Raw genomic sequence first — 15159 nt, forward strand, 5'->3', positions numbered from 1 at the left:
CATCAACATTTTTAATAAGGTAAAGAGAAAAGCACTTTCCAAACTTACCTTTAGCACAGCCAAATCATGCGCTAAATATAAATATTTACACTAGGACAAGGAATTAATAACATGAGCGTGCAAACAAAAATACTTGCTAGAAAATACACAAAGCAAAAATAAGAAAACCCTCTTAAGTTCAAAGCAATCAAATCATCTCGTCAGCCCCTGGAAAGGCCGTTATTTATCATCACGTTATGCCCAAAACAGTCAGGATTAGAGAGGAGAAGCACCGATCGTGACTCGGATCTATTTCGGAGACCGTTCACTGCGTATGAAAACATCTCGGATCGCAGGCGAAAGCCTTCCTATCTGTGACCCTGCACAGGAAATGCCACACAAAACCTAAAATTGCCAAGGAAGGTTACAAAATCTCCTGCTTTACATCCTATTGCGAAGAGTCGCTACGAGAACCTAACTACTTCTCCATTTTCCAGAAAATAAGTAGAGAGTGGGTGTTACGAGCGAGCGTTTATTCCCCCCGCCGTGTACCTTCCAAATGCATCTTAAAGTAACACACGTACCAAAAGGGGGGGGGGGGGGGAACAACAGACAAAACAAAAAAACCCAAAACCACCAACCCCACGGCAGCCCTCAAGTCTGAAACGTAAACGTAATTCCTTATATAGTCTGCAGCAGTTGGTCACACACGCACGGAGAGCGGAGCGGGGGCCCCCGGCCAAACCGTTACCACCCATTATTATACAAACAGGTACCTCCGAAGCCAGAGGGAAGGGAAGAAACTTCGCCGCCCGCCCCCGCCGCCCGGGAGCAGCCCTCCCTTCCCCACCGCCCCGGGTCCCGCCGGGGCGGGCAGGCAGCGCGGTGGCGGGGCGCCGCTGGGGACCAACTCTCCCCGGCGAGAGCGGCGGGCGAGCGAGCGGGCGGCGGGGGCGCCGGCCCCCTCCCGCCGGCCCGGCCCGGTCCGGGGCGGCCGCGCCGCGCTGCCCCCGCGCGAATCGCTGCCCGCTGCGGCGACGGTGCCTCCCCCGCCGCCGGCAGCCGCGCTCCCCGGGGGTGCGTGTCGGGGCGTGTGTGTGCGCGAAGCCCCCCCCCACACACAACCTCGCCCCCCCGGTGACGGCTGGCGTCCCCCACCGCCGCCCCCCGACAGGCGAAGGCTACCTCGCCCCGCGGCGCCGGCCGGGAGCGAGGAACCGGCCCGCTGCCGGCTGAGCGAACGAACGAGCGAGCGAGGGGGAACTCCGGCGGAGAGGCGCTCCCGGGGCGATCCCGCCCGCGGGGCCGGGAGGGGGTGCGGGGGGGGGGGGGGAAGGCGGGCGGGGAGGCCCCGCTCCGCCGGGGCGCACAGGTAACAAGTTTCGGAGTTGGGGCTGCCGAGGCCGGCCGGGCGCCGGAGGCTCCCCCGCCGCTCCCCGCGGTGGCTCGGCGTCCCCGCCCGGGCCGGAGGGCGGCGGCGCGGCCGGGGCGGGGGGCGGAGGGGGGGGGGGGGCCCGAGCCCGCTCCCCGCAGCGGCGGCGGGGCGGTCGCGGGGCGTGTGGGGGAAGGCAGCGTGTAACGGTCCCGGACAGGCGGCGGAGTGCGGAGGCACCGCTAGGCGGAGGAGGGAGGCAGGCGGCGAGGCGAGGGAGGCACCAGGTAGCGGATATAACGGTGCGGAGGGAGCCGGGCTCCCGGCGAGGAGCGGCGGGGGGAATTACTTTCGCGCCCGCCCGACACCCCCCGCCGCCCCGCTCCGCGCTCGGGACGGCTCTGCCCGGCCCCCGCCCCGGCCCCGCCGCCGCCCCAGCGCGGCCGGGCCGCTGTCCCGCGGGCTGACTGACCGTTATTGCGCCTCGGGTTCGCCTGCTTCCTGCGCTTACACCTGGGGCCATCCGCCATGATCCTCTCGCTTGTGTCTAAATGCTCCAGTCACCTCCTCCCCCGCCCTCCCCCCTCCCTCCCCTCCCCTCCCCCCCGGACCTGGTTTACGACACTGGGTGGTTTTACTTTTACATCACCTTCCTACACCTAGTGCTCGGCCGGAACCTTGTTGCCAGGGGAGACGGGCGCTTTACGGCAGGACGTTTGAACGGCGGCGGGGGAAAAGTTGCGGCCGCAGGTACCGGCGGCGGCGGCTGCGGCCGGGGGGGCTCGCGGGGCGGCCGCGGCGCCGCCCGGGGACCCCCGACCCGCCTGGAGGGCGCGCCCCCACCTCCCCCCCCCACCCCCGGGCCTCCGCCGGCGGCAGCCGGGGGTGGGGGTGGGGGGGGATCCCCGCGGGGCGGGGCGGGCCGAGGGGGCGGGGGCCGCGGGGGGGGGGTCGGCCCGGCCCGGCCCGGCCCGGCCCCGCATCGCCGCGTTGAGGGACCGGCCCCCGCCTGCCGCCCGCTGCCAGGTGCCTCCCGCCGCGCTGCTCCTGCGGCCCGCTGGGCGCAAGGCACCGGCGCCGGCGGCGGCCGCCGCCAGGTACGGCGGGGCTGAGGCCGGGCCTGGCGGGGCTGAGCCCGCAGCCCGCCCCCGCGGCGGGCACCTGCCCCCGGCCTTAGAGCAGCGATGGGGCTGTCACCGCCGCAGGGCCCTCTCTTCCCCCGCCGTTCTCTTACCGTAACCCGGCCGGGGCGGGCGGCGCAGCGGTGGTAGCGCGGGCCGGTTCCCGTCGTGACGGTAACGCTGCGTTACAGGTCTCACCGAGGAGCAAACGGCCGGACCGGAGCGACGCCGCTCCCAGCGTGTGGGAAATCTGTCGTTCTGGGGCTTGCCTCAATCATACTTCCCGCTTTTACGAGGAGGAGAAGAGGTATAAAATTCTATGCCCTAAAAAGTAAAAAGGGAAGGGACCCGTTTTTCACGGATAATTGATGAACAGCCTCGTTTGGGCTTAAGAAACGTACTTAGTGTATTAAAAATTAAGAACATTACCACTATTTATTTACTCTTGCTTTTCACACTTCAGGCAATAAAATAGTTTGGTAACTTTCCATTTGTTTCTAGGCTTTTTTCTTTCCTTTTTTTTTTTTTGTCCTTATCCTGGGATGATTCTGTAGAATTTATGGTTCTGTGCTTCTGGCGAATTCTTTTATTCAAGCAAATTAAATTTCAGTGAAAGCGTTTCTGTTAGTGGGATACTTTTAATAAGTAATTGATACACTACTGAATATGAGGCCTTTAGCTATTCTACATCGTCTCCGCCTGCTATACGTTCACACGCTGTCACCTATCGCCTCATCTCATGGAAGCGGCGTAACCTGTCTCTAGAAAACGAACTATTGCACGCTGGGAGTTTGTGGAAGGACCTTGCATCTGAAGCTTCCCCAGAAGTCAGTACGATCAGAAATGCTTAGAAAAGAGATATAGGGCTAAAATGGATGCAGAGTTAGGTAAAGATCTAGAGGGATTTTTTCAAAATTAATTGTACTCTTAGAAATGTACATGAGTCGTGGATTTGGGTACTCGCAAGAAAGCAGTTGTTGCCCTTCTTTACAGGTACAAATCATTTGTCTAATATCTCTCTAAAAAACTGGTAAATTTAGGGTGTAGTGTTTTTACAGATGTATCTTTACCCAGTGTGAACTGGCTGCTGACTTCAACAATTTAATGAGGATCTACCTGAGAGTCATTAAATAAGGGTAACAAATCAAACAGTACAAAGTGTTTGATGGACTAACAGAAGTCATTTAAAAGCATTAGATTTGGCATTAGCTGGGAGTACTGAACCCCAAACACAAGGGTAGCTAAGAACGCAACATGAAACCAACTACAAGTTAAAAATGAAACTTGTCAGCAAAATTTCAAGTGAGTCAATTGCAAGGGTTAAGGCAGAATCTTGTTTTTCTCTGGCTTTAATAGTTCCACATCCTTGCTCGTCAAGTTTTTGTACAGAAGATACCTGTGGCTCTGAAACTACTTGCAAACAAGGGCTTAAGGTGTTTTGGAATTCTTGGATGTTTTTATCATTCTGTGGATGAATTTAACGAAAATATTAATATTATTTTCATGCTAAGTTTTTAGTTCCTTAAAATGTGTCATGTTTTACGAGGTAGTTGCAAAAATAAAAATAATAACCTATCTATAAATATATTTGTAATAATATTCCCCTGCATGCCCCCACAAAATTCCAGGCCCCTCTTTAAGTGGCTTTCAAGTAGCTTGTTTTCATTGAGTTTTGTCACTCTTTACCTCTGGATAAGAATTCTTGTCTCTTCATTTTGAGCAATTTATGTTCCCTAACAGAATGAGGAGGGAAACAGTCTCCTGGTGTTTGTTATTGCTCATTTTCAAATAGCCATAGTGTCTGTTTGAGCATTAGTCTCTTGAGATTTCCAAGCAGCTGGGAGAAACCGGTGACAACTCTTGCTGCCCATTAGTTTCTGAAGAGCAGAACTGAAACTGGCAGGAGCATTGGTAGCTCTACGCTGCTATAGTTTTGATAAATGAGAAGAGAAAACCAAAGCAATCTTTGTGTATGTTATCTTTGATACCACAGAGGTCTAGAAACTAAAAAAGGAGAGGATAGCCTTGTGCGTCAAGTTATCGATTACCCCAATGACTACTCATTGTGGAAAGCATCTCAGTCACAACTTGTAAATACATATGTGGATAGGTTGGTTTTTTGATTTTTGTTTTTTAAATTTTGATATATTTAATCAAAGCAACTGGGCATTTCACATCTTCGTATACAAAGTTCCCATTATTTACTGTGCTAAAAAAGCATCACAATTAAGGATGCGGCCACTGTCGAAGTGTTTTGACCTAATACATTCTTCTAATCCTGGATGCAAACCCACTAGTTAAAATTCCTGCTATCTTTGTAGTGTTCTGCAATGTAAGAGCACATTGTATACGTAATTTAAACTGCTTTGTGCTGCAAGAATGAAAAAATCCTCTTTTTCTTTATGGTGCATAGCTTTCGATCTGACTTTTCAGTCAAGGATGCAGGAGTTAATTAATGTACTAATTTGCAAAATCTCAGCAAAGCAGTATATATTCTGCCTCCTCCTAAATATGGCAGGCTTGAGAATATGTTTCTTTAAAGGAGGAATTCTAAGACAGTGGTCATCCATAACAATTAGTTTGCCTCTAGTGGCACAATTTGTGTGGGGATTTAGGCAACCTAAATAGGCATAATGTAGTTGAAATGTCAGATTGCATAGCTGCTATACTTCACCTTTTTTGAAATTTATTTCCATTGTCTGAAGACAGGAATTAAAATACTTCAGCAGTCACACTGGAGTATGGATGCTTGAAAACCAGCTAATGATTATTACATACAATTTTTGCCGTTTTAAAAATAGTCATGTATTTTGTGTTATGGTTTATGATCTCTTGAGTATGTATTATTAAATAAAAGCAATCAGTCCTCTGTATGCCTACTCCTTACTCATGTTTATGAAATGAAGTTTCACATCCTATCTTGAGTGTTCTAGATTTAATGGTGTTCATTTAGTTGAATGAATTTAGAATTACAGTGGAAAATGAGTCAGAGAATTGTTTCTTGTTTCATTTCTGGTTTGTGGTGATTCTTTTTTCTTTTTTTTTCTGATTTCCATTAGTGAAACTTTATTTTCACTTCCATTTATTTTCTTGGAATGTCAGTTCCTAAAATTTACTTTTCAATTGATGATTTTTTTTCCCTTTTGGAAATACACTTTTGCTCCCCTATAGAAATTATAGTTGAAAGGTTTATCAGGAGAACAATGACCCAGAAATACGCAGTTTGACTGCAGCTAGCTGAGGAACTAATCTTGAATAAAATGTGGATTTTAGAGATATCAACATACAGTTTTAGTGCCCTTCCAGATGGTCTTTCAATTTCTATTTTTGCTTCCAAGTGAATCTAATAAGTTTTGAAGGTGTACCCTTGGATATTATACAGTCCCAAAAAATGGTAAAGCCACTTGAAAGTTGCACATTCACTTGGAGCGGCGTTTGTAAATATTTATCAGGAGAAATTACCCTTTTTTCACTTTCCTCAGCTTATAATTTTTTTTCTGTTTCTGTACTTTACCATGAATTTATTTGTTCCTTTAAAGCTTGAAGCTATGATTCCTAATAAATTGTCGTGTCTTGCATGACTTGAGAAGGCTGTACCTGCTTGAAAGATTTAAGTATAAGGATGTAAACTGCCATAAAACATCAATGTGTACATAGCTATATATAGCTATAATGACTTGCATATATGCAACTGACTTTTCAAAAATCTTTCTTGTTAAGAAAAAGTGTTTATAAAGATCACAAAGGCCTTAAAAACCATTTTGTTTCTCTTGCTCTCCTTTTGCCCTACTTGTTGCATATTGTTTTTCTCTTGAAAGCAATTAACCTGTGCTGATACCTATGTCAAGTTGGTATGCTGTATAAAAGAAATGTACGAAAGCATAACCAGGACCTACAATTCCATTCTTATGCTAATTTTAACTTTAGATGTGATTTCTGTTTCAGAGCCTTCACACAAGCAGAAACTGATGTTAGAGAAGGGAAAAATTTGAAAAGGTCATTCCACATTCTTCATCCAAAAGGCAAATCTTGCATGTTCAAAGTGGATTTGGAATGCAAATTTGGGTACAAGCGTTGGATTGTGAACAGTTGTGATTTTTTTTGTTTGTTTTCAAAGTACCTAGAAGTTCAGTTGAGAATGTCTACTTTAATATTTTATTTTCTACTACTAGATGTAGTAGCAAAATACTGTATCAAAATATTCTTTTTTGTTTTAAATTACATCTGAACTTGTGACTGATCAAATTACAGTTGTAGTGCAGTGAGATTACCTGGTTTTATTAGTAGCACATTTTCCATTCATCTTTGTTTATGATGACTCTGCATAAGTGTTCTTATCTATTATATTATCTAATTAAACACTAATGTATTGTGAATATTTTCCCATATGGTTCATGTTTGTTTCTTTCTGTAACTTATACTCTGTTTCTGATTTAGTTCTATTCCCCAGCCCTCTTGCTGTTTGCTGTCTCACAGTTTTGTGCGATTGCTCATTTGGCTCCCGTCTCGAGTTATTCTCTTTGTTATGATATCTGTACATCTGGCTCACTCAGCTCTTTAAATCCCAATTTAAAATTGATTTCTTAATTATTTCATTGCATATTATTCTCATTTATATTTCGGGGTTTTAATTGCTGGAACATATTCTAATGTTAGATGTTATTCATTTGTTATCTCTCATTTGTCTTTTGTTTTTTTCACACTACAAAAGTACATAATACTTCTGCAGGAAATGTTAATACACAAAGGAAAGCTGTTGTTTTGGAGCTGCTATAGTTTTGGAGCTTGCAGTATGTATTCTGAATATACAGATTTGACATAAAGAAAACCAGAAGAAAAGAATATGAGAATCTACCAAAACAAACAAATAAATACAATAAAAAGTCTAATTTTGCTTAAGAGACCTCGACAAATCATCAGTCAATGCCATAAGGAGAAACACAGATACTGCAATGGTTATTTGCTGAGATGTGAACTGAAGCTTTGGTGTACTCAGCTTAGTTGGTCTGATTTCTCCTGTTTGGCAAGGTAAGGGTCTGTCTGATAGATACAAACATGTGGTATTAAAATGGACAACAGTGTGTTTGAAACTCAGATGCACAGTCCAAATTTGTTGGCACTATAGAGCTGTGTAAAATCTAGTGTAATTATATCTGAGTTTAGTTTACTGGAGCAGGGAACAGCAGTTCAGTGCAAGAATGATCATGTGTTGATAAAGAATTGGAAAGGGATTATGATTGTCATGTAAGGCTATGCATATCAGGAATTTTTGGTTGCAAGATCAAACAAGGAAAGCCTAGTTTGGATCCATCCAAACAATAAACGTTTTTCCCCTGTGGAAATAAAAGCCTAAAAAGATTTTATGTGGGATCAAATAGAAAATGTCTTTTTTACCCAAGTTTTAAAAGCTTGGATTAGGGCAATTGTTACAAGCAGAGCAGGTGGTCCAGGGGTTTCCATGAAGCAAAGGATTCCAGGGAAAATTCCCTTTATTAGGTTCCCTCTTCTTACTTGGGAGGTTTGAACAGAGATGTCTATGGTGGGCAGTACCTTAAATCACTGGGTTTTAGATATTCTGAAGAACTCTCATTTTCTGTTATTGACGCTGACTAACTGTGTAAGTACTGGAAGAAGGACAAGAGCTCCTGTGTCATCTTAAGAGAAGTACTCTGAAATACTCTCTAGTCCTCTCACCACTTAGATAAATGTTCTGTCTGTTAGGTTATGATCTTTCTCTAGTTGAATGGCTATTTTAAGTATTTTATAGAAACAACATTCATCAATGAAGACCACCTGAATTGTTGTCTTTAGGAAGGTGAATTGGCATCATTGGTGAATGATGATGATTCAGATTTCTTTAGAGGATAGAATCAAACCTTGGTTTTTAATATCCTGGAGGAACTCAGTGACTACTGGGATTTCGTATTAAAGATGGATTACACCCAACATTTCATGCACGCAGGGCATGTTCTGAATGGCCCAAATCAGCTTCCGCAGAGCAGCCAGGCAGAGAAAAGGTGAGCTTGAAGATCTGCAGGTTGTTACGTAGAGTGAAGAGCTAGGCAGCTGTAGGGATGACCAGAAGCAGATCTTCACGTGCACAGAGAATTTAACTGAAAAATCCTGAGTAACTAGGATTAGCTAGAAGCTGAAAGCCGTAGAGCTTTGTTTGGATTTAGATGCCTGCAGGATCTTGCCTGACCACAGTTTTGCAAATATAAAAGCTATCTGGAGTAATAAAATTAAAATTTGATGTGTTTTAGGTAATTTTATTTTTATTTAAAAGGTTCACTACCTATTTCAGTAGCTGTTGGTAGCTGCTTCATTGAAGCAGTTGATTTCTTGCAGGCGATGACTAATTCCTGTTTAGTAACCATAGTAGATGATCATGCGGGGGACTTAGGTGCCTTATGTAGAATTTTACTTCTAGGCTAGTTCCTCCAGACTGCCTTTCTAGTTAGTGGGGATCTAGTCAGTAGAGCCTGGTATACCTCACAGGCATCTAAAGTTAAGTAAGTGAGATAAATCCCACCTCACCTCTTACTTTTGACATCTGTCCAGTCAGTGAGATATGTTTCCTGTCATGAGATTGTTGGGGTTTATGGACATGACTTCACCTCTCTGCTCTAATTTTTATTCCCAGTTTTGTAGGGTGAAAAGTCCTAGAATTTGTTGCCTCACCTGCAACTGGTTTCTTTTTTGCTGAGTATCTTTAGACATTGTTCCCTGATAAGACCATACCAGCTCTGTGGATTTTTGCATAATGTACCATATATCACACAACACCAAAGGCAACAAAAGCATTTGTTATGGCATGAAAATAATTGCTGCCTTTTTTTCTTTTTTAAATATTTGTAATCCGGCCAAATGTTTATAAAACATTTGGGCAGTCTTAGCATAGAGAGGATAACTGTGAAAACCTTATTCTGCAAAGATGTATAATTCAAAAGCTCAAAGTTTGTTCCTGCAGCCAGGTGTGCTTGTATTTGTATTCATTGCAGCATCTTGAAGAAGAGGACAGAAGAAATTTGCTTAATTGTTATTAATAATAGTACTTTGGTGCCATGCCATTTATTCTAAATAATGTCAAGAGCTTCATGGGATTCACTGCTAATTTTAGGTGTAAGATTAATTTGCAAAATGGAGAAGCTCCTTGCTACAACAGCATTCTTCACCGTGAATCCAGAACTATACTTAGTTGCATGCTTCACCTTAGACTGCTTTATCTTTAGTTGGTGATTGCTTCATAAAGACTGTTCTGCTCCTAAATAGTATTTATAGGTTCTGTGATGTTTTTATCTTAACATTGTTGCTTGCTTAAATGTTTATTCTGAAAGGTCTGAAAAATTATGTTTGCAACTACTGTTAATTTCGCCTATGAAAGGTAGCTTATGCACAACTATTTTTCAGAGTCTATTTCAAGACATTTTAACTACAGTCTACTCTTAATCTGAGTCAGACTAAATCACAGTCACAATTTCTCTTGAATAGTAATGCACTACATTAGTTTTACAGCCTCTGAAACTGCATTTTAAGGACATATGCACTGCTTGGGTCTCCATTCTCCTCAAACTGATGTATACTGATATGAATCCTAAGCAAACGGTTTTGGTGCTGTTTTCCCAGCCTGTTTTTCTTGAGGTACAGCGATGGATAACCCTTTCTGTTGACTTGAGCAAGACTGAAGGGAAAAAAGCAAACAGACAGACCTATCCATTGCTGTGACTACCTAGACTGAAATGCCAACAGGCCATTCTTCATGCATAGAAGAAAATACTAGACAGAGTATCCAGCCAGCCAGGGATCACCAAATTTACTAGAGCAAAACCCATGGCTAAACTGAAATGGAAATATTGTATGTAAATTCATCTGTGTGTTCTTTTTCTGGCTTGCTACTCGATGCTGAATCTCATGTCCTATTGCACGAAAGCTCAGGGTGCCTTTCTTCACTAGCTTTCTTACCTTTCAGAATATTAAAAAAATATGCAAAACAATTCTATGTAACACTTATGGTGTATATTGCTACTGTATTGCATCTGTTTGTATACACACACACATACATAAAGCTGTTTTTAAAGATTAGGAAGGTCACGAAGTCATGGGCTTGGCCTAGATTCCTGATCCCTTGGTTCTACCCGCATCTGCCTGCCACATCCCTCCCCGAGAGATTACTACCACCACAGCCGAGCCTGCCGTTCAAATCCCCATGTATTAGCAAACTGAAAACAGCAGTAGTTCAAATTAAAGGAACTACATTGGACCAGCAGCTGCAGATTCGGTCTTTCTCCCATTTATTTGAAGTGGCCGAAGAGGTTACCATTTCCAATTGTGTGATCAGTGTTGTTTTCAGCTGCTCCAGCTATATCCAGCATGGACGGCAACATTACAGAACAGAAATATTAATGCTTCCCTTTTCAGTCATAGAGTTTTAATTTTTATCCCATATTATGTTAGCTACATTATCCCATCTCTTCCTGTGCCTTGAGAAGATGTGTCACTCAGCAATGTATTAATATATCTTTCATCCTTGTTCAAAACAGTTCCCAAATCCTATCATGCAGGTTATGCAAGCCCCACTCTGAAGACAATCTTGGAATTTACATGGAAGACAGTTCTAGGCAGATGGTAATGTTTGATTTTGAATTATATGACATGTCATATATGGAAGGTCGTACATCATGTCAGACACATTTCATTCTTCAGAGTTGGCTTCCCAAATGCTTTGAGAAACTAGCCAAAATCACAACATGGGAAATTCCTTAACCAAGACGAGTGTTTGAGGATTCATTTGGACTTTATTGTTCCAACAGTATCTACTATAATGATAACTACCAGCTAGGTGTATATATCTCATGGGGGAGAAGGTAACAGAAAAGCTCCAAGTACTTTTTATTCCACTTTCCTGCTGGGAAGATTCAGATTTCTCCAGACCTTTTGCTCTTCCCCATCAGAATCTCAACAAACTCATCAGGAAGCTCTTCCTTCCTCAATTAAGAGAATGTCAAAACCACTTAATTTCCCTTTTGCAGTCCTACTTGGATCTAAATCTGCATTTGACATTTCATGCTACGCCCAGTTCCAACAGATGTAGGCTCTGTGGCCTTACAATTAGGTACTATGTTAAGTGATACCTAATTTTAGGAGATGCCATATGGCTTTCCGTTTATTCTCCTAGATAGTTTATGAAAGGTAAGCATGCTGTTTCATTACAGAGATCCATCACTTCTGAAGTCACGGGAAGGCTCGTGCTTCCTCAAGAGGATCCAGTGCTCCTTGGACCGCAATCCATCACCAGGCTATGTAGAGCCCTTCCTACCTCCTAGTTACAGATATGAACTCAAAAAGAAAACACAGGTATTAATTAATATCAGGACATTGATCTGGAGACTGAGAATAAAGTTTCAGGATGATGATGAAGCTGTCTTTTTTCTGTCTTTCCCATTAGAAGATGCCATTTGATTTTAGGGACTAGTAATCTCCAATTTTTACTATTCATTTCAGTGTAAGAGACCTCCCTTCTGTTATCTGACCATCTGGGATCCTTTTATAAGAAAAACATCATTCCAGTATTGGAAAGAATATTTCAGCTTGCCATATTTAATCGGAACATATTGAAGCAAGATGCAAAGCAGTATCGGATGAAAGCTAAACTCCTCTGTTAGATGTTAAGTGAGTATAACCTTCCTGTCTAAAGAGAGTCAAAGAGTTTAAGAACTTACTGGCTTAATGTTGTGCAGAAAATAATAAGGACCAGTCATTTAATAATAATGATGATATAGTTAAATATAATAATAAAACACACAAAGATTAAGACATGTTGATTATGATATATGTTAAGGCATCTTAGGGGTTAAGATAGATGTTGAAGAGAGTGTCAGGTTTGTCTCCGTGCCTCTCCCATTAGGGATTAGATCACATTCCACAAGTCTAAAGGCAATCTCCTTGTTATCATTTTCCATTATGAAATTTGTAGTGCTGCTCTGTCAAGCTCAAACCACGTGTTTCCTAAACAGAGTCCATCTGACCAGTTGTCAGCCACTCTGCTTGCTGGCGGCACATCCATCACTCGGAGCGTGTTCCCTCCTCACCTGACAGAGCCGCTTATCCAACTGTTCCTGGAGTGGGAATCTGCAGAAGGCACTTAAAGAAGAGACAGAGGAGGCTGTTCCCCGGAAAGCAGCGCACTCTGAGATGAACAGAAGGAGGTTTTTGGCCGGTGCCTCACCACATTCTGCTGAGTCAAGTCAGCATTAAGTGAATACAAACTCTCCCTTGGGAGTCCTAATTACAGCTGAGGATCTGAGGAAGTTATGGAAGGAAACAGGAGGGCTGGAGTGCTTCCATAGCTTCTTCTTTTGAATATTCAGGAAAAATACAAGGAGACACCCATGACCCACGGCACCCCAGAACTGCAACTGCAGGCCATACCCAGCTTCACCCCTGTTGATTTCATCCGCAGGACTCCTACTGGAGAAGGATTTTGGGGGCGACCGATTAATCGGTAGCAAGTCCCAACAGAGCTGTCTGTAATGGGCACATCTATAAGATTTGCCAGCATCAGTGCTGTCTGTATCTTTTGTACACACAGCTGGTGGTGCTTAAATTGCTCCTTGCTTAAATTGATGTACATGGCTTCTGATTTTTTTTTTTAGTGTATTTAGTATTTTGTAACAATTTATATCACTATGTGAGTGCTTCAATGCAACTTATTGAGAGCAATCAGCCTGTAGTTGCCCTTCATTCATCTAAGGGCAATAAAAAGTAAAAAGCAGCTATGGTACTTTCTTGGAGTGACACAGCTGAAATAAATCCATCACCCAAAACTTAACGGTAGGCGATATTGTCTGGAGTCGGCCGTGCAGATGGAAGGAGGGATGGGTGGAAGTGGGTGTCACTGGCATACAGCCTGCAGAGCTCTTGTGAAAAGGCAGAAAGAAGCAACAAATGGAGAAGTAAAAATGTGCTTTGGGGAGAAAGTCCAGCAAAAGAACTTTTTTGTCAAAGTGCTGGCTAAAAACAGGCTTGAAATGGCAAGCGAAGAAACTGCCTTCTAGTGATTAATTCCTGCTTGGTTAGAGAAGTCATAAACCAGAGGTTTCTGAAAACTCTTCCGATTTGCATTTGGCAGCCAACAGCTTCAAGAGCAGATCAGGGCACGGAGGGGTTTTTTAGGTCAGCCCCTGCCCCCCGCCTGGCTCTGCCACCCCTCCGGTCAGCCTGAGGACAGCACCCATTAGCGCCCTGTTCAGCAGAAGAAAGAAGCAAGATCAGGTTGGAAGACCTCCTAAAGCATCAGCTGGTAATTAAAGTTCCTCAATTAGGAAGAGCCTTGAGGCAGGTTAATGACCTGCGACTGGGAAGGAAAGGTTGGGCTTTAAGTCAGTGTCAGAACTCTTGGGTTGGGTTTGGGTTGGGTTTGGTTTTGCGGGGTTTTACAAGGGGGGTTGTTTTGTGGTTTTGTGTGTGTGTGTGTGTGTTTTGTTTTGTTTTCTCTCTCATTTTAAATATCCTCACTTTATGCTCCTAAGTGGTTTAGAATGAAGTGCTCCAAACTAGTGAAGCACAGATAAAGAACAGGAGAATTTCCAAATATTTGAACTAGTAATCATCCCCAGAATTTTGAGTACGAATTTTTGATACACAGTGCTACAAAAAAATAACAAAGCTACCTGCAGTGGGACATCAGGGAGACCTCCCAGAAAATTCTCTGAAAATGAGCAGTATCTTGAATCTATGGAAGTGAAACTCCAATGGAGTTTGATCTTCATTTTCTGGCACACACTGCCTTGCTTTCAGCCATTCTTTACACTTCGTTTTTGTCCATCCACTTTCAGATGTAACTAATCTTCCCTGGGTGGTGATTCCAGCATTGCTGCAGAAACCGTCCCACTGCACATTCCGTAATAAAAAATGTGCCGCAACAGGTTATATTTAACAAGGAAAAGAGGAATAGAAAGTGGTACATCTGCACAATGAATATAATATAGCATTGACTTGGAATTTCCTGACTTCAGCAGTGCCTCCAAAATAATAATGCATTAATAGAATTACGCTTAGCTTTCTGCTTTTATAAGGAAAATATTTGAAAGCAAAAGCCTTTTCATCTTCCAAGTTCTTCTGGCTCTGTGTGTGAGATAGTGGAAATAACACAGGACTGTGTAACCACAGCAAACAAGTGGGGTGGGAATTCTGTAGCTGCTCGGCTGGCCCGAAGCAGAGCAGTAGTGAAGGAGCAGCCTGGATTTAAATTTAATAGGTGGAACTCTTTTTCCCCCCTAAAATCCATTCATTTCTATGGATGAAAATAAAATTACTCTGTTGTAGGCAGAACTGGTGGTGACCTATAATTAAGGATGCCTGACATTTCCATTATAAGAGGCAGGTTTTAGTTGGCTATAATTTCAGCTGTTGTTTGGTTTAAATTCTAACTGATTAGGCAGGAGTTTCCTTTTCTGGATATCTCCTGCAATCTGACTTTTTTTGAGAGGGATGCAGCAGAGAAAGAGAAAGAAGTTCAGCAAATTGTTCATCAGTATCTATAAAGTAATTAAGCAAAAATACATTATTTTGGCCATATAGAGAAGCTCTAAACGCCTTGCTTAAAATTTGGCGAAGAAGTCACACTCTTCTTGGGATGTCTTTTCTGCTTTCTGTGGAAAATCTCAGCTGATTCATAGGCAGTAGAAA

At 43.6% G+C, this 15159-nt stretch overlaps 1 protein-coding gene and 1 long non-coding RNA gene across 5 annotated transcripts in view; one reads left to right on the forward strand and one right to left on the reverse strand.

Moving 5' to 3' along the window:
* The window catches only part of ZEB1 (zinc finger E-box binding homeobox 1), a 126335-nt gene extending 124373 nt beyond the window's left edge, over nt 1–1962 (reverse strand). The window contains exon 1 of one of the 2 annotated variants that reach the window (XM_075046411.1): nt 1824–1962. In XM_075046411.1, the coding sequence (XP_074902512.1) occupies nt 1824–1881 (58 nt within the window). In that variant the 5' untranslated portion in view covers nt 1882–1962. Of the gene's footprint in view, nt 1–755; nt 1492–1823 lie in introns of those variants that run through there. The other variant, XM_075046404.1, reaches the window with a different exon arrangement.
* Nucleotides 51–11667, forward strand: LOC142039680 (uncharacterized). Of its 3 annotated transcripts, none has more exons than XR_012653018.1 (4): nt 51–751; nt 2015–2101; nt 2664–2779; nt 6418–11667. It is a non-coding gene; the product is annotated as an uncharacterized LOC142039680 (long non-coding RNA). The 3 variants fall into 3 exon arrangements; XR_012653016.1 differs by lacking the exon at nt 51–751 and adding an exon at nt 1527–1638; XR_012653014.1 differs by lacking the exon at nt 51–751 and having other exon boundaries at nt 1977–2101.
* Nucleotides 11668–15159: the final 3492 nt, after the last annotated feature.

This window comes from Buteo buteo, chromosome 2 (assembly GCF_964188355.1).
Source record: "Buteo buteo chromosome 2, bButBut1.hap1.1, whole genome shotgun sequence".
NCBI classification, from domain to species: Eukaryota; Metazoa; Chordata; class Aves; order Accipitriformes; family Accipitridae; genus Buteo; species Buteo buteo.